Source organism: Ambystoma mexicanum, chromosome 3p, assembly GCF_040938575.1.
Source record: "Ambystoma mexicanum isolate Mex_15411 chromosome 3p, UKY_AmexF1_1, whole genome shotgun sequence".
Classification (NCBI taxonomy): Eukaryota; Metazoa; Chordata; class Amphibia; order Caudata; family Ambystomatidae; genus Ambystoma; species Ambystoma mexicanum.
The window spans coordinates 829,792,178-829,810,337 of NC_090925.1; the positions used below are offsets into that span (position 1 = coordinate 829,792,178).

The 18,160-nt window shown below is 47.8% G+C and overlaps 1 protein-coding gene across 2 annotated transcripts in view; it reads left to right on the forward strand.

Annotated features, from left to right (window-relative positions):
• The first annotated feature begins 327 nt into the window (after positions 1 to 327).
• The window catches only part of PRSS53 (serine protease 53), a 552,473-nt gene continuing 534,640 nt past the window's right edge, over positions 328 to 18,160 (forward strand). For both annotated transcript variants that reach the window (XM_069651910.1, XM_069651909.1), the window contains exon 1: positions 328 to 469. In XM_069651910.1, the coding sequence (XP_069508011.1) occupies positions 340 to 469 (130 nt within the window). In that variant the 5' untranslated portion in view covers positions 328 to 339. The remainder of the gene's footprint in view (positions 470 to 18,160) is intronic.

Sequence of the window (18,160 nt, forward strand, 5' to 3'; positions counted from 1 at the left end):
GGTGAACTGTGTTTGTGCTACTTCTAAGAAATTAGACCCAGAACTTCTAAATATTCATTAGACAAAGCGTTGCCCAATTGTTGGGCCTATACTCTCAGACTGTCCGTAACAATGTAACCTTGCAGGGGTTACTCTTCTGTTCTCGTTCAGCATTTTGGGAAAGGCTTTGGTGGCAACAATTAAAATCGCACGGAGTCTTTGGAGGGTGTGGAGAGCCTTCGCCCACAGTAAAGAGGGAGGGCGTGTATACTTGTAGACGGGCAGGGATTGTCGAGAAATGGGAACGGTGTGCTCACGTGCTTCCCCTCAGGGCGCTGCGCCTTCCCTCTTGCAGCAGTGATGCCAGTGACACGGCTCCCTGGATGGTATAAAACAGGCTTCCGATTGGGAATCCCGGCTCTGCCAGCGCGCGCCGCCTCACGGACCATGTGGAGCTACCTGGGAACCTTGCTGGCCTTCTGCATAGTAGGTGAGTCACGTGGGCGGGCGGGAAGTCGGGCTGCCACGCCGAGAGCCGACAGTTGAGCCTATGAACCGCAGCCCTTGGGGACCTGTGCACCAGAGGAAGCAGAGTCTGTAAGAACTGTCCCCTCCCGAGTAGTTGTGCCATCCGAGACTGCACGAGGCGTGACGTATCTCGGCTTTCGAGGCCTGTGACGCCAGCGTTATCATTGGAATGCCTGCAAAGTAGGGTTTGATTGTGTGAGGTGATTTGATGCTTTCAGACAGCAGCTTGGACGACAACAGGGGAACTCTGTATCCTCTTACTATGGCATACTACCTGAAAAGCTGAAATCTGAAAACAGCCCTGTCCCAGTTTAGTCCTTTTGCCCGCCCTTTTTATTGCCTTCAAATGCAATGTTATGTTACATGGTGTTTCTTGAAGCCACGGTCACCCGAGGGAGGGTATCTTTGCGCTATAGAGAGGGTGAATAGTGGGAATGGGAGCAATCGTTGGCCTAAGCCAAGGTAAAGGGAGAGGTTTCAAGCTGTTTTCAGGTCAATTGGACACTCTGCAGAGTGGAAGTGGTAGAGTATTCCAAATTCTAATCGCCTGAACTGCAAAAAAACAAGCCCCCTCCTCTTCCCCGGGCCGGTTTTTCTTTCAGATATCTAGGTATGACGAGCTGTCCATCCTGGTTAGAGCTTAAGGATGTGTGCAAACTCAATTTGGTGGAACGGCAGCTGGAATTCCAGTATTGGAGACTTAAAAACCAGGCACATGCTCCTAAACATTATTATTATTATTATTATTTATTTTTGTATTTACTTGTTTTACAGCCAATTAAGGCTTTTACAGGAATGAAGTAGAAGAAGGTAAAAGACTTTGAAGTTTGAATTTCTTATTCCATACTTCTAAAACGTAGAAGGAAGGTTGGTCTGAGAGCTCTGGACAATCAGGAGAGAATGTTTATGTCTAATTTACATTAGAAATTAAAGATCTGCTATTTTGTCCATCGCCACTTTTTTTTACAGGAAGCCAAGTGTAAAGAGGGTAATTCCAATTTAATGTGATCATATTTTTATATGTGAAAAGAATTCTGGCTGGAGCATTTTGCACTTTCTGTAGCCGTGAGATCATGAGATTTAGGGAGCCGCAGGTAAATACTATGGGCCTCATTACGAGTGTGGTGGTACTTTGGAGTGTAAATCTGCCAAAATACCCCCAAACGGAACTATCATTACCGCCACTTGGTCCAGTGGGTATAATACAGGATTACAACTGGTGGTAGACTGTCTAAATCCCAATTTTTTGGGAGTAACTAGGACTCCATTGTGGATTTTTGGTGGAATTACCGAGTGGTAATTCCACTGTTTGAGGAAAAGGGGAGGATTTACTTCCAGCATCGAGCTGGTAGTAAATCCCCCACTTTTCCTCCAAAAACCGGTGGAATTACCACTCCGTAATTCTGTCAGTGGTAAATCCGCCAAACTTGTAATTTGCTGGTGCGGGAAAAGTGGCAGTAACAGAATGACTGCCACTTTTCTATCGACTGCCATCCTCGTAATGAGGCCCCATGTGTTCATTCATGTATGAGGCCTTGCCTGGCATACTGCTCTCTATGGGATCTTTGTAAAATAGCATACCATTTTTTAAACATAAATTGCCCATCCGTTCTTCAATGCTAGAGCGGCTTAAATGCACCACAATAGTCAATTTCTGGGAAATTTGATGTAATGTGAAGTGGTCTTGCATAGATAGTGCCCTTCTGCCAATAATGTTGGCCTTGCTGCGCATGGCTCTGTTAGAAAGGAGACCATGGTGTGTTAGTCAGATAGCAGGAATGTATGTACAGAAACCTTTACTGTTGATGGATGGCGGTTGGAAGTTCCCATTATCTGTCTGCCGATATGATATGATATGGCATTCATAACATGCCTATACACAAGGCGCGACGCAGCAAAGGAGGGGGAACAGAGGGAAGATAGAGCGTGACGCGGCAAGGGAGGGGGAACAGAGGGAAGACAGAGACAGCGATCCTACTAGGCCAAGTGCCATTCAGATCGTGCAAGTGCAGAGGAAAGCGGAGGAGAAGTGCGGAGTGGGAGCGGGGACAGGGCAGTAAAAGGGGTAATAGAATAATAAAACAATAAGCGAAGCACGGCCAGCTGGTGGCAAGTGCAAGGAAAAGTGCAGACATCAGGTGTCAAGTGCTGGTGGGGGAGTGTAGGGATACAGAAACAGTCCCCAAGCGCAGGGGTTGCCAGGGAGGCAGTGCAGGTGTGTAACTGGCGGGGAGGGGACCTGGGCCCGAGATCAGAGGGTGGCCAGGTTACCAGTACCGTTTCAGCCAGGAGATCAGCAGGGGTGAGGACGAGAGAAAGCAGAAGCAAAGAGGAAGGTTTAGAGGTGCTTCCGGAACCAGTGATGGTTCTCCTCAAGTTCCAGGTGGGCAGGGAGGCAGTTTCAGAGGGAGGCCCCAGCTGAAGAAAGAGATCTACCACCAACTTGTTGCTTGGAGAAGTGACTGACCTTGGGGGAGTTGGATGCGGATGAGCTGAGAGCTTGAGAAGGAAGATATTTAGGAAGAGAGAGTTGAAGACATTGAGGCACCAGGGCCCAGAAGGTCTTGTGGACAGTGCAGAGGGTTTTGAACTTAATCCTCGCAGCGACTGGGAGCCAGTGCAGAGATTCCAGTCCTGGACAGATACGATCCCTGGGCTTGAGGCCAAGGACAAGTCTTGCAGTCCTGGATGAGTTGCAGAGGGCGGAGAGTAGAAGCAGGCAGATTTAGAAAGAGGCTGTTGCAATAATACATCCTAGAGAGCACCAGAGCTCTGGAGACATTGAGCCTCTGAGGGAAGGAGAGGAAATGAAGAATAACTCTGAGGAGGTGCAGCTGGTAATGTGACTTCTTAGAGACGAAGGACCCAAGTTGGACCTGGCAGGGTCGATAAGAGAGGAAAGAAATCAGCCAAACGAGGGCCTGACCGGTGATACCCATGTCATCACGGAGACAGTTGAGCAGGATGGAATGGTTGACTGTGTCAAAGGCAGAAGAGAGATCAAGTAAGATGCGGACACAGTGGGTGTTGGAATCAAGGTTTGAGAGCAGGTCTTCACAGATGTTCAGGAGAGCAGTTTCTGTGCTTCCGGCAGCTCTGAAGCCAGACTGATGGTCATGAAGACAACCAACCAATTCATTGTGAAGATTAAGCTGGGAGATGGCCTGGGATATGAAGATGTTAGGTTTGTGGTTGGTACCGACTGCGCAGGGTAGCCATGTAGGCAGCCCTTGGATTGTGACATGCAAATATTGACAGCATGGTTGTTGATAGAAGATGAATAGGGTGAAATCTATTAAGTACACTAGATCTGGAGGTCCTCTGAAGGGGTGTGGGAGGTGTAAGGGTGCAAGATTTTAGTTGTGAGGAGTTCGTTGATTGAGGAGGGGGGTAGAAAGCGGAGGGTAAGTGTTGTCCCTTCCTGGCTCCTCTCCTGATTGTAGATTTAACTAAGATTAAGGTGCAGACCAGTGTTACGCACCAAAGAATCCATGAATCAAGTTGGTTTCCAACAGATGGTAGTGCCAAGTCTTCTTAAAATTGCTTGTCACAAATTAGCCCGCATTTCTGGTGCTCAATTTGAGTCAGTTGCTATTATTTTTCATTTCTTTCAAAGCGGTTGGTTGAAAAGCCAAGTCTTGAGCTGTTCCCTCAAGGTCATCTGGTTCACTTCCAGGTGGAGAGGTTTGGGTAGGGTGTTCCACAGTTGCGTGGCCAGAACGGAAAAAGAGGATCCTCCTTGCCATTTCTTGTTGAGGTTGGGGATGTGTTCACTATTTGCATAGTCTTGCTGAGACAAAGCCAAACCTCTGTATATGAATTTAATTCTAGATATTGGACTTGCTGAACTGAAAAAAAGCTATTAAAAAAACCATGCTACATATGTTGTATTGCTACTTTTGCTCAAGCGTGGGGTGGTTAAAGCATGGGTATGGGCGATGTGTAGTTTGAAGCCACCTTTTTCTGTCCCTCCTCTTACTCTCACGAACAACAGATGTTTACAGGAGTGAGACATTCAAAGAGAAAAAACAACCTATTTTTCTAAAGTTCAGTTTATTTTTTGTACTATACTGTAACACTGTATGTATGAAAATGTTATTAAGAAAGCAAAAAAACACTGTTTTCGGCCTACTCCTATTCATTTTCCCTTAGGAAAAAAGTCCACATTTTATCATGTCGGAGTGCAAAAACTGCTGGAGGGAATTGGACCAAATAAAAATAAACTTGGGCAAGCAGTGTTGACTTAATTTCCTGTACAGGTTTGGGGGATATTCTGTTCGCTAGTTTTTTAAATATTTGATGAGGAAGAGGTTGCCCTCTACTCCCAAAAATATATTTATATCTCCCTTGGTGCTTTGCAGCACATAGGCTTTTCAGAAATGAAATCTCCATTTGTTTTTTTGCTTGTTGCAAGCGATTACCTCGGAAATATTGGGGGCGGGGGACAAAAAGTGCAAAAAAGCTATTTGGAGGAGGAAAAAGGTTGAAATGGCATCAGGCTAGAGGTGGGAATCGGGAAGAGGATATCCTGTGAAGTTGGGGAGGTAGCAGTGCTTTGGGGAGCAAGTTATAGTTCAGATGTGTTTGCATTATCGGGGGAATACCGGAAGAACCTCATAAGATTACTGCGGTAATAACGCAAGATGCGCGTGGAAATGGAAATGTGTCACACGAAGCAAAGAGAGAAAGCGAGTAATGAGAGGGGGTCAGAAGGGTACAAATCAACTGAGGTGGGTGGGGAAACCTAGCGAAAAGAAAGGACGGACATGGGGAGGTGCCTGTGAGGACTTTTTAATTTTCTAGCGTTATCGCGGTAATTAGCGCAAGATTACCATGAGATTATCGCTGTAATTATTGGGGGATGATGTTGCGATCGCGTCTAACAGGTAGTGGAGAATGGGTCTTTGTGCCAGTGGCCCTAGTCAGTGGGCTCCAAAGAAACCTATTGGTGTAACATGTGCAGCAGCCACGGCCATAATGAGTGGGCTTGAAAGAAACCTAGTGTATTCAAATATACAGTGGGCATGGCCAGGGCCGATGGCCTTGGCTAGTGGGCCCCAAAGAAAGCTATAGGTGGAACATGTACAGTGGCCACGGCCAAAGGCCACAGGTAGTTTGCCTAAAAAACCTTTTGATGCAATATGTACAGTGGACATGGTCTAGTGGGCCCCTGAATAAACTACGCCAGGTTAAGATGATCATCACTTCCAACATTGCAGAATTTCAAGGGTTTTGTTATGTTAAATCTGATCCTCTTAACTGTCCCTTAACTAATGTTTTTTCAATTAAAATGCATATGTTCCTGTGCATTTCAGGGTTAGTATAGCCAGCCAGGAATTCATGATCAGGCGGCTGATAGGGAGCGCAGGAGATGCACTACACAAATGTTTCAAAACATGACCATTATTATAAATTAGGGATTTGCTTCTATTTTGACAGAGCCTGACAGAAATTGATTTCCCTGTCTAGGGTTGGCTCGTAAACTCTGTGTCCAGACTGCCAACAGGAGGTGTGTCGTGTATGTTGCAAATGAACAGTGAACGGACCAACTTAAACAAAGAACGACCTTAAGGGTCAGGAGGAAGGACGCCAAATGGGGAATAGGGGAGTATGAGGAGGAGCCAGGGGTGTTGCCAGGTCTGGAAAAGTCCCGGGGCTATGCTGATGTCGGGACTGTGGGCTAGCTAGCCTTTTGGTTGTAGTTCCTTAGATTCTATCCGGGGCTACAACCAAAAGGCCAGGGGCTATAGCCCCCTTAGCCCCCCCCCCTAGCAACGCCTCTGGGAGGACCTACTAGAACCTGGGTCAGAATCCTGTAGAGGGAATAAAGGAAGGTTCTAATCCTATACGGCTCAAGTTTCTGGGCATAGGCCCCTGCTGTGTCCCAGAGCCCTGCTCTGTCCAATGCATACTACGTGGCCCAGTTAGAGAGGGCCACAACAACTGGTGACAAGGGGAAATGCGCCCACACGTGCCCATATGGTTCCGAGGGCATCCTGCCATCTTGGGTATGCTGCGTAAAGTAATGGGCACTCCACCTTTTTCACCGATCACGACTTCCTGGAAAGATTTCTACCAATCCTGGTGTCCTAAAGTATAAGAAAGGGGTACTGTGCCCCTCCTCCGATCCAAGCATCCTGCAAAGCTTTCACTGACCCTGGTGTCTGAAAATACAAGAAAGGGCTACTCCGCCCCTCCGCTGATCCCAGTGTCCTGCAAAGCTTCCCCTGATCCCACTGTCTGAAAATACAAGAAAGGGGTACTCCACCCATCCGCCGATGCCGGTCTCCTAACTACGAGAAAGGGGTGACCCCCCATATGCTGTTCATAGGCATCCTGCATGGTACTCTGCCGATCCCGGCAGAAGAAGGAAACGACATCTGGTGCTCTATAAACTACACAGCAGTCTGCTAACCTGCCGATCGCGGCAGAGAATCAGACTGTTGTATGCTGTTCTCAGTGGCTGCATTTTCATGGCCCTCTGGTACTCCGGTTAATGCCCTGCCTAGGGCAGCCCACCACATCTATTACAGAGTAGGTGGTCTGCTCTCCCGGTCAGAGTGCAAGTGGTCTTCCTTCCCATAACTCACCCGCTGATGGACTCAATCTTCGTGGGGGAGGCGGCATTCTCTGTCCCTTCATACCACAAGGAATAGCTCCAGCACATGCCAACTTCCTGTGACTGAGCATTTTTTAAAAAAAAAAAGATTTTATTGAATTTTACAAACAGCCAAACAATACAAACCAAACAAACAGTGCATGTTCCAACAGTTTCATTACACTTTTTTAACTTCTAACCACTACTCACTCTAACCCACCCCCCTTTACGAGTCTATTGCATTAAACATTCAGCTCACGCATCCTGTGGTTCGGTCCCCTCCTCTTCAGGCTCCGCCAGGTCAGCTAATGACCCAAACAGTTCGGCTATCAGTGATTTCCAGGCCATCAGGGACACATTCTCCTCCTCCCCCCTGTGCTACTCGCTTCTTGCCTTGCCATGGTTTCGGCTTCCGCCCATTTTTGCAAGTCTGTCCACCACACCTCTATCTTTGGCACATGGCATGACTTCCAACCCATGTCAATCCTTATTTTTGCGAGCACATAAGCCAGATCCCTCAGCTTACTTACATGCCTGAGCTTCTGTGGTCCGGGGAACCCCTCCAGCAGACAGGCCCACACTGTATCCACTACTATCTTGACCCCTTTTTCTTCCAGTTTCTCTTTCACTCCCCTCCAGAATCGCTCTATGATCGGGCATGACCAGAACATATGCACCATGCCTGCGTTCTCCTCATCACACTTGGGGCATGCTTGCCGCCCTGCATTTTCAAACCTTGATATCCTCCAAGGCGTCATATAGGCCCTGTGTGTTATGTACAGCTGAATCTGTTTCAGCCTCGCGTTTCTAGACACCTTCTTATGACATCCCTGCGCCCGTTCCCACATCCCATCTCCCATTGGGGCCCTGACCTCCATTTCCCAGTCGAGTCTCAACTGCGTGACCTCCTTCCCCACTTTAGACATCAACATTTCATACAGTCTGGAAATCTCGTGACCCCCCTCAGCTATGTCATATATCACGTCTATGGTGGCGTCTAATTCTTCCTCCAACACAGTTTCAGGCCATGTTCTCTTAATCCTCTGTACCACTCTATGATACGTAATGTACTGGCCCTCGTGCAACCCAGTTTCTTCCCGCAGCCCCTCAAAAGTAATACTTGAGCCCTCCTGCCAAATATCACCCATTGTTGCCACCCCAGCCGGTTCCTAGTGGTTCCGGAGTATCATTCGTAGCTGAGCGTCTGCCCCGTCAATACAACTAATGGTATCTGTGGTGAGCATGGGGACGGGTCCTCCATCATTTGACATGCCCTGCGCCACACCTTCCACCCCAGTAGCATCATTTTAGGGCGCCCCACCATTTCCGCCCTGGGTACCCACATCATCTCTTTCAAATAAAAAGGTGCACAATCACGCCCAAACAGCCTAAGTTCAGAGGTCTCTTCATCAGAGAGCCATTTGGCGACATACTGCAACTGGCTTGCCACATAGTACGCCTCATAGTTGGGCAGCTTTATTCTTCCTTTGTCATGGAAGTTCTGAAGCTTCCATAACGCCACTCTGTTTTGCGTGCCATGCCACAAAAAGTCCCTACACATGCTATTCAATTTGGTGAAGAACTTCTTAGGAATCAGGTACGGTATGTTCCCGAAGTAGTGTAGGAGCCTCGGCAGGACCACCATCTTTAACATTGCTCCCCGCCCCATCATCGGCAAAGGCAGCTTTGCCCAAAACCGCATGCACTTCTCGATTTTCTTGATGGCTACTTCTGTATTGCACCTATGCTCTTCCTCCACGGTGTGATATATGTCTATCCCCAGGTACCGAAATGTGCTAACCGCCCACGGTACCTGCAATACAGGTAACCGCTCCGCTGGAATCCCCATGTACCCCCCTAATGGGAACAAGCTAGACTTCTGACTTCTGTGGGTTCACCGCTATGCCGGACAGCACAGCGTATCTCCCAAGCACTTCCAGAATGTACTGGAGGTTTTCTTCTGGGAATCACACGTACAGCAGCATGTCATCTGCATATAGGGAGATCAAATGCCGCTCCCCTTTCACCTCGATGCCTATGGTGTCATATTGCTGCCTCAGATATATTGTTAGAGGTTCCAGGGTCAGTATGTAGAGCATTGGAGACCATGGGCATCCCTGTCTAGTACCCCTGCTGAGATGCCACCTCTCCGATATCACAGATCCTGTCTTAACTCTAGCCAGCAGTTCGCTATATAAAATTTTCACCCACCTTACATATCCAGGCCCTAACCCGTAGTGCTTCAGGGCCGCCAGCAGCCATGGCCATTTAACAGAGTTGAAGGCCTTGATCGCATCCAAGCACACAATTGCCATTTCCTCATCACTTTCTCTGCCAAACTCAATGATTCTCTGGAGTCGCCTATGATTATTGGTAATGTTTCTATGGGGACGTAGCCGTTTGATCCGGATGTATTAATTTGCTAATAACACTCTTCAGTCTATTTGCTAAGACAGCAGTTAATATCTTGCCGTCTTCATTCAGCATTGACAAGGGTCTAAAGGAACCACAGCTGTGCCCAGGTTTATTAGGTTTGGGGAGAGGTATTATGACAGCCTCTATCAATGACTCCGGTAAGCGTCCCATCTCGAACGCTTCATTTATCATCTTTAGCAGTGGGGGGAGGACCTCTTCTATGTATACTTTGTAAAATTCACTTGGGAGCCCATCTGTCCCTGGGGTTTTACTAGTAGGCAGCTGCCTCACCACCCCCCCCCAATTCTTCCAAGGTGATCGGGGTGTCTAGTTCCTCTCTCTCCTCCTCGCTTATCTTGGGCAACCCCATATCCTCAAGCGTTTCTTCCATCATGGCGCAGCTACTTTCCCCATCATCTCCGTATAATACTTTATAATAATCCACAAACGCTTGATTAACTCCCTCCTGGGTGTCCTCTACGCTACCGTCTTCTCTCTTTATAGTTCTGATTGTGACTCTGGGGGTCTCGCTCTTATATAACCACGCCAAAAGTCTCCCTGGTTTATCCCCTCCCGCATGCTGTCTCTCTATGTATTTTTTATAATTAAGGTTACACAATCTCTCCCAATATTCCGCACATTTTTGCTGTAGCCTAAGTATCAATTCTAGCATCTCCGCTGTATCGTCTCCGCCCTTTAAGGCCTCTTCTAATTTTTCTTCCGTCTCCTGCAGTTCAGCCAAAACCCCACCTTGTAGGCCCTTGGATTTCGCTATGGCCACATCCCTCATGACAGCTTTGAAGGCCTCCCATAGTGTTCCCGCAGAGTCCACGCTCCCAGTATTTGTTTCAAAATAATTTATGATCTCCTCCCTCAAGTCCTCTCTAAAAAGGGGTCCCGCAACGCCTCCGCTCGTAGGCGCTATGTCGGGACCCTCGCTATCGGGGGGCAGTATTGCCATGCGAGAATCAGGGGCGGGTGGTCCGAGAGGACCCTGGCCTTATACTCTATATGTACAATCTCTGCTATCATTTCAGGTGATGCGAAGACATAATCCAGCCTCGTTGATAACTGCTGTGGGGCAGAATAATGTGAATATTGCTTTTCCTGGGGGTGCCACACTCTCCATGCATCTTCCAACCCAAAGTCATCCAGCAATGTCTGTAACTCCCTAGCTGCAGGGGCCGGTCTATCCAACTTCCCAACCGATCTGTCCACCCTTGGGTTCAATACGCAGTTGAAGTCCCCTCCCCAGATCACCGCGCTTCCTACACATGCGCTCAGGTTCGCATTCAATGGCCCTCATTACAGGTCAGGCGTTAAGGGTTTAACGGCGCCGTCGGCGCCGTTAACCCTTAACGCCTTATTCACACTTTAACGCCTGCTTTTTGCAGGCGTTAAAGTCCAAGGCGCTAAGCGACCTTGGTGCTAATTACGGCACCGTAATTTACGGTGCCGTAATTAGCGCCTTCCCCATTCCCATTATGCCCTATGGGGCAAAAATAGGAATGGGGAAGGGGCCATTGGTGAATGGGAAATTACCGCCCCACTCACCTTGTAATGGGGCGGTAATTCCGCCATCCACCATGGCGGAATCGTAACCTTAGCGGCATGGACCATGGTGCTAATAGCACCATGGTCCTCCGCTAAGGTTGTAATGAGAGCCAATGTCCTAATGTACGCCTCTGTGTTCTGGTTCGGGGCATATGTGTTAACAATGCTTATCTCCCTGTTCTCCACCAGTCCCCTCAGCATAACCATCCTCCCGTCTGTCTCAGCCACCATTTTCAATCGCTGAAAAGGGACATGTGGCGCCACTCATATAAGCACTCCTCTTGCATAGGCAGAGTACGATGAGCCAACCAGCACCCCTTTCCACTTCCCTGCGTTCGTGTCCATCCTCTCTCGTGTAAGGTGGGTTTCCTGCAGCAATGCAATATCTATTTTCTGCCTGCGCAGGTACAGCATAACTTTGTTCCTTTTTAAGTAGCTATTGAGCCCCCGCACATTCCATGTAAGTATCTTAAGGTCCCCCATGGCCTGTTACAGTTCCGTTCCCTCTCCCACAGATGCAGTTTGACTTTGAATTCCAATCCAATCTGTATAGGCTTGCACCCCATTCTAAATTCCCTTTAACCAAAAACACAGCAAACTTCCCGCTCCCCCTCCCTCCCGCCTCCCATCCCTTCCCCAACATCACACCCCCCAACTGTTGCCCAGCTCCATCCCTGGATCTCAGGCTCCCACGCATCTAGCTCTTTCTGGCTCTCGCCTGTACTCGAAGCTCCGCAGGGTGAGGCCGCCCTGGTGGCCAACCTACTACTACTACAACTATAATACGGGGGGTAGGGTGCTTTCGCCCTGCCGCTCCTATGGCACATCGGATTGACTACACATTGCTATACAATTTGAATATATGTACACGCTACTATATTCCAGTCCTTCAAGTCCATTACAATCAGCAGTATTTTATCAAAATATCAGCCTCCTAGAGCCGCGCCCATTGTTCTTAGCCTTCGTGTAGGCACCCCTGGGATGCTCACACGCCGCCTTAACAGTATGCATACCGTATCCCAGTCACTTATCGCGTCCATCTTGGGTCTCTTCCGTGTCTTGTTCCGGGCAGCCCTGCAGATCCAGCCACTTCGTTGCTTCTTCCGGAGTGTCAAAAAAATACATTTTGCTCTTGTGCACCACCTTCAATTTTGCAGGGTACAGAAGCATATATTTTATCCCAGCCGCACACAGCCGCTTTTGATGGTCACATAGCTGTACAGTTGCCTCTGGACCAACATAGTATAATTCGGATATGCCGTGATGGTGCTCGAGGCCCTTTCGATTGTTCCACCTTTTCGGAAGTACTCCAGTATTTTCTCGCGGTCTTTGTAGTTCAATATTTTGGCGATTATCGCCCGTGGAGGGGCCCCTGGTCTCGGTTTCCTCATAAGGGCTCTGTGTGCACACTCCACTGCAAATCCCTGCGAAAGTTTGCCAGCCCCAATTCCTTGTAGGAGTAGGTTCTCGATGTAGTCTGTCGGGTCCTGGCCCTCTTCCCCTCCGGCAAGCCCACCATGCGAATATTGTTTCTCCTCGCTCTCCCTTCTGCTTCTTCTGCTCGAGACTCCCAAGTTAGCCACCTGTTGTTTAAGGACATGGATCTCCTTTGCATTGTTAGTGCTGGTGTCCGTGTTAGTTTTCACCACACCTTCCAGGCTGCTTGTTCGTTCCGCCAGCCCCCTGACATCTTGCCTCAGCAGGGAGACTTCAATGTCCAGTGCTTCAATTTTAGCCTCCAGGGAAGTGCGCAGGTCCAACATCGCAACCCCCCAAGAGTCTTTCAGCTCCGTGATGGCCTCTAAAATCTGATGATTATCAGCCGCTGTGGTGCCCTCCGCTGGTACCATCGGGCCTTTGGGTGCGATGGCCGCAGGAGAATGTTGTGTTTTGGCAAAAATATCCATTGTGGGTTGTTTATTCTTATTCTTGCCCACGGCCCCTCGCGCCGACATTTTCCGGCCTTCGTTGGGCCTCTCTATCATGATTCAGCATCCGCGTGCCTCCCCGACCGTCTTTTCCACCCTTATCGGCTGTTGTAGTGATCCTCAAGCAGTCGCACCAACCTCCGCCTCTTGCCGCAGCTTGCTGCTCATCAATGCCGAGCTAGCGCTTCCCGTGCCTATCGTGGTGCGGCCTATCTGTTCGCACCCCCGCTGCCCCTGGGGTCCTGCCTTCCGGGTCAGCACACAAGCCATCGCGACACAATGCTCACCGCCACAGGGGTTTCGCTCCGTCTCCACTTCGCCATCATCATTCTTTCCCCACAGCCGCCGCCTCTATTCCGCCTCTTCGGGTGCTCTAGTTTAGTTTCCTTTGTTGTCGGCCATCTTGTGTGACAATGGACCGAACAACCGCCGTCGTTCGCCGGGCAATTCCTCCAGAATCCCACTTACGATTCTCTCGGTCTTTATACAGTGAGCAGAACACACGCTCCCATGCATGTGTGGTCAATCCTGGAACCAGTGGCGCGTTTTTAAAGGTAGTTTTCACGGATCATATGTCGGATCCTCCGGAGCTGCTCAGGAAGCACGTCCTACTCCATGGCTGCCCAAGCCATGCCCCATAGGCTGAGCATTGTTAAGATGAATTTCTAAACTCTGACCTGGTGGGCAGACGTTTAGAAGGCCACCCTAGTTTAGTGAAACAGGGGAACCATCTGGACAAACCCGACTAATCTACGGTAACTTGGCAGGCGGTCAAGACTAAGGGCCTCATTACAAGGTTGGCATAGCCTTGCCGGTAAAACCGGCAGGCTGCTGCCAAACTTGCAATATTTTCCAGCACCTGCGAATGGGCAATTATCCGGTCATTACGACCCAGTCGGACCTGGTAATTGCCCATTAACGGGCGCCGCAAAAAAGATGCTCCCCATTCCCATTCGCCCCCACAGGGCTAAATGGGAATGGGGAGGTCGGATGCACCGGCACCGTTTGTAACGGTGCCGGTGCAACCGACATGCTGTGCTCGCGGTTGCCTTTCTGCCCGCCAGGTCTGACTTGGCGGGCAGAAAGACACCCACAAGCACAACTCGTAGTTTGCCGGTCCGGGAAATACGGTACCGGAAAGCTTACTGGTACCGTAGTTCGGGGACCGGCAAACTTGTAATGAGGCCCTAAGTCTCAGGAGGGGTGAGAATGATTGGAAGCCCACAATGAGCAAGCACAGTAAAACTCCACAGAATACTCTTGGACATAATCATCTTTGGAAAACCAAATAATTGGTCAAAAAAAGTAAAATGGCAAATAGCACAACAAGCAATTCCGACTGTCAAAGATGTAAAATACTCAGAATTTCATCTCAGATCACATCATTCATTGCAAGCTTTAACCGAAGAGCTAGAAAGGAAAGTACAACAATATGTATGTCAATTGAAAAAACGACTAAATGTATATTGCTGTTTCTCCTTGAATAATGAAACTATATAAAGGAAAAATTATTCCAGCATTTTTATATGGAATGGAGTGCACTCCTCACTCTCGTAACATCAACTGGGATCGTCTGGAAGGCAGATTATGGAAAAAAAACATTAAATCTCCCACAATCCTTACCAATTATTAAATCACGATATGAACTCAGACTACATTCCTTACAATTTTTTTATTTTGCATTTTTAAAGCGCTCACACAGCCCGCAGGCATCGAGGCGCTGTTACAGGAATTGTTTTTATTTTTTTAAGTTGTGTAATTGTTTTTGTTTTAGTAGCGTATTTTTATAATGCGCTTAAACACCCAGAGGTTTCTAAGCGCGGACCCGGGGATCGTGTCGTCTTTCTTCCAAGGCATGCACGTTGACGCTGAGCTATCCTCCCGGGACGATCACACTATTACTGGAAAATATTAACTATGCGAAGATTGATGCTAATTCTACCAGATCGATCATTGTATGAAGACATACAAAACTGTTTAAACACTCAAAAAAATAATTTTCTTAACAATTCACATGTTGATGCTCAAAAGATTCTAGCACAATGTGAAGGCACACCACAAAATTTAGTGCAAAACCCAGAAAAAGTGAAACGACCACTATTGCGCTCAGATTGGATTAAGACAAGATAATTAATTGGTATCTTAAAAAGTAATAAAAATGTCCCGATGTGCAAGAAATCAAGTTCGTACATGTTGCCATACATTAGAAGGTTTCGAATTCCAAGTGGCAAAATTTTGATTGGGGCTATTAAAAACGAAAGAGATAGGAGGAATTTAGAACAAATCTGATCCCATCATGGGTGAATGTAACCTATGTGGAGAGGACTATCCGCAAGATATACGTCATATATTGATTTTTTGTTCATCCACCCTTAACCAGATAGAAAAATACTTTTTGAAACATGTACATAATATCGGATGGATCTCAACACAAGAATTTTGGTACAGATTATCATCAGGAATGTGAATATTCAACGTATTAAATTTCATATCTCTTCCTTTATAATACACCAAGAAGAAGAAATTAATGTTAGGGAATATGTGCACCTATGTTATTATGAGAGAAATGTTTTGTCACTTTGCAAATATGTTCGAAATGATTTTGGATTAAGCAATAGAGATATAATTTTAGGATGAATTCATTTTTAAAAGTTGATTTACTGAAATGTAAATAATGAGTTGAAGAATTTGTAAAATGTTTTGATAAAACATGTGTAAAAAGTAGATTTGTGTGACTGAATGCACAGTAGAAAAAATACTCTTGGACAGGTGTATATCAAAAATACATTTATTGTAGGGCTTTATAAATAAACACAGAATAAACCACAGTAATAATGAACAGTTACCACACACACCTTACACTATGTGACATATATACAAAATGCATTTCGCCTAATGCGGAGAAGGGGGAGAACACAACCGCAACCTGCAACAGAAGGGGTAAGTAAAACACAATTATCACATTAGGCAGTTCTTCAAAGTCGATCCTTAGCTTATGCAGTCCAGCCCTACAAAGTAGGGAGCCTTGTGCTCAAAAGTACAGCAGTGCGTTAACAACGCGTGGTTATGCGTAAGAGCGAAAGTGGGTCCTCTTCAAGGAGCTGTAGCACTTCAGAAAGTGGATTGAGGTGATGAAGAATAAAGCCCTAATATTCGAGAAGGGTCTACCCTTGCAGCTAGAGTGACTTTCGGAGTTCGGGAATAGCTGGGGAGCGCAGGCTAGCCCAGCTAGGGTGAGTATCTTTTCAGGGATTCTCGTGCATAAAAACAAGTGGATGTGCCAGGGGGCCCCCGGTAAATGATGCAAGTACTCACCAACCCTTGACACAGTCCAGGCCAAACTTTGCCAGTCTAGTCCAGGTCGCTGGTATGTTTAACCCCTGCAGTTGTACTTTGCTTCGGCTCTCAGGGGCTGCGGGACGGGATGATCGTCCGTAACGGTACAGTAGCCTTTTCTCTGCTCTTGAAGAAGAAAGGAAGACAGTTTCAATGCAGCACATCTCAGGACACAGGGGGGCAGGTCTGCAGGCACTTACAGTGACAGTCTGGTGTCACATGGACTGCAAATGCTCGCGGCGTGGCACACTCTTATAAATTGTGACCCAGAGGACCTAGGACAACGGGAGAGGGTGCAGGACCACAAGTGAGCGATTCCCAAAATCTTGAGTCTCAACTCCGGATGGCGGCGCTCCTATACGATACCCTGGGTTCGAGCTGGTCAGTTCGCTGGATACCCAGGAGCACTTCCAAAAAGGCTCTTTGCAAGGGTAAGCAGGAGGTGCAGATCGTAGTTGGGCCCACTACTCCAAAGGGTCGAAGCGCCCTTGCAGGCCTTCTTAGTTCGATACAAAAGCAGGGATCCGATGGGACAAAAGCCGGGTCACGGTGCCAAAACTTTCAGCACGTCTCTGGCAGTTCATCGGGTCTGCTCTTTCATTTCAGGATACTTGGCTCCTTCTGTAGTTGAGTGTGGACATCAGTTGATCGACCTGGAATGGATGCAGAGCCCCCTTCTCTTATCCAAGATTCATTTTGTGCTCAAGTCTGGGATAGCCAATGGAAGATCTGCTCTCTTGCATGCATGGCAGACATGGGCCAATCGTGGCCCACAGTGGTTCCAGCCACTCAGGCCTACCAGACATACTGGCACCAGTAGTGTGGAATGGGACCAGACAGTCCCAACCCTCTTTCTGGGCACTAGCACACGTGACATGCAGGAGCCCAAAAAAAGATGTGGTTTTCACGGGAGGCTTCATGCCCAAATAAGGAATACCTAGGTCCCTCGAACTGGGGCAAAGGGACAAAATGGTCAAAGGACAGGACAAAAGACTTCATGGCGCAGCCATTTTCAGCACAGGCCACAGTCTTGGGCCAAACGCGGTAAACGTGGTACGGTCCTTCAAAAAGAAGTCAAAATACTTTAAAAGTAAACTGCTGCCACCAATTCATCCTAGGCACAATTGTACAGACACCCAAATATCTAGGGCCATAAAATGAAAAGACCCCTATGCGCAGTACTGTAAGGTACTTGGCACATAGATCAAAAGTTACCAGGAAATGGTAACATAGTCAAAGACTAAGGGAAACATAGTTTCCAAGTACTGACAGCCTGAAGGACGTGTCAGTTTCCGCATAACAAATGAGCAAAAGCCCAGAGGAGTGCAGCTGAGGGATGTGCTCCACTGGAAAAAAACAGTTTAGGTAAGCCAAACAAAAGCAAAACGTTTGGGGGCTAAGTTGCACCTAAGAGAAATCTTTCCTAACAAGTGTTTGGCCTGCGGGCCGGTTGTGTTTGGCAGAGGGGAGGAGGACCCCAATCTGCGTGGCAACGGGACCCAGATTCCCACGTACGCTATCAGTTGAATGACGGAACATTGATTCTAGAATAAGAAGGGACCTCTGCAATCTGAATTTACTACTAGAAGTTGAACTCTAAAGTGGAGAACTTCAAATGATGCTTCTCCTTAGCTAGTCACAGCAATCATCCCCTAAACAAAGAGCGAACTTAAGGGTCAGGAGGAAGGACGCCACACTGGGAACAGGGGAGGAAGAGGAGGGGCTACTGGAGCTCAGGTCAGAATCCTGTAGAAGGGAATAAAGGAAGGTCCTAATCCGGTATGGATGGGGGGTGCCAGGTATGGGCTTGGAAGGGCTGAAG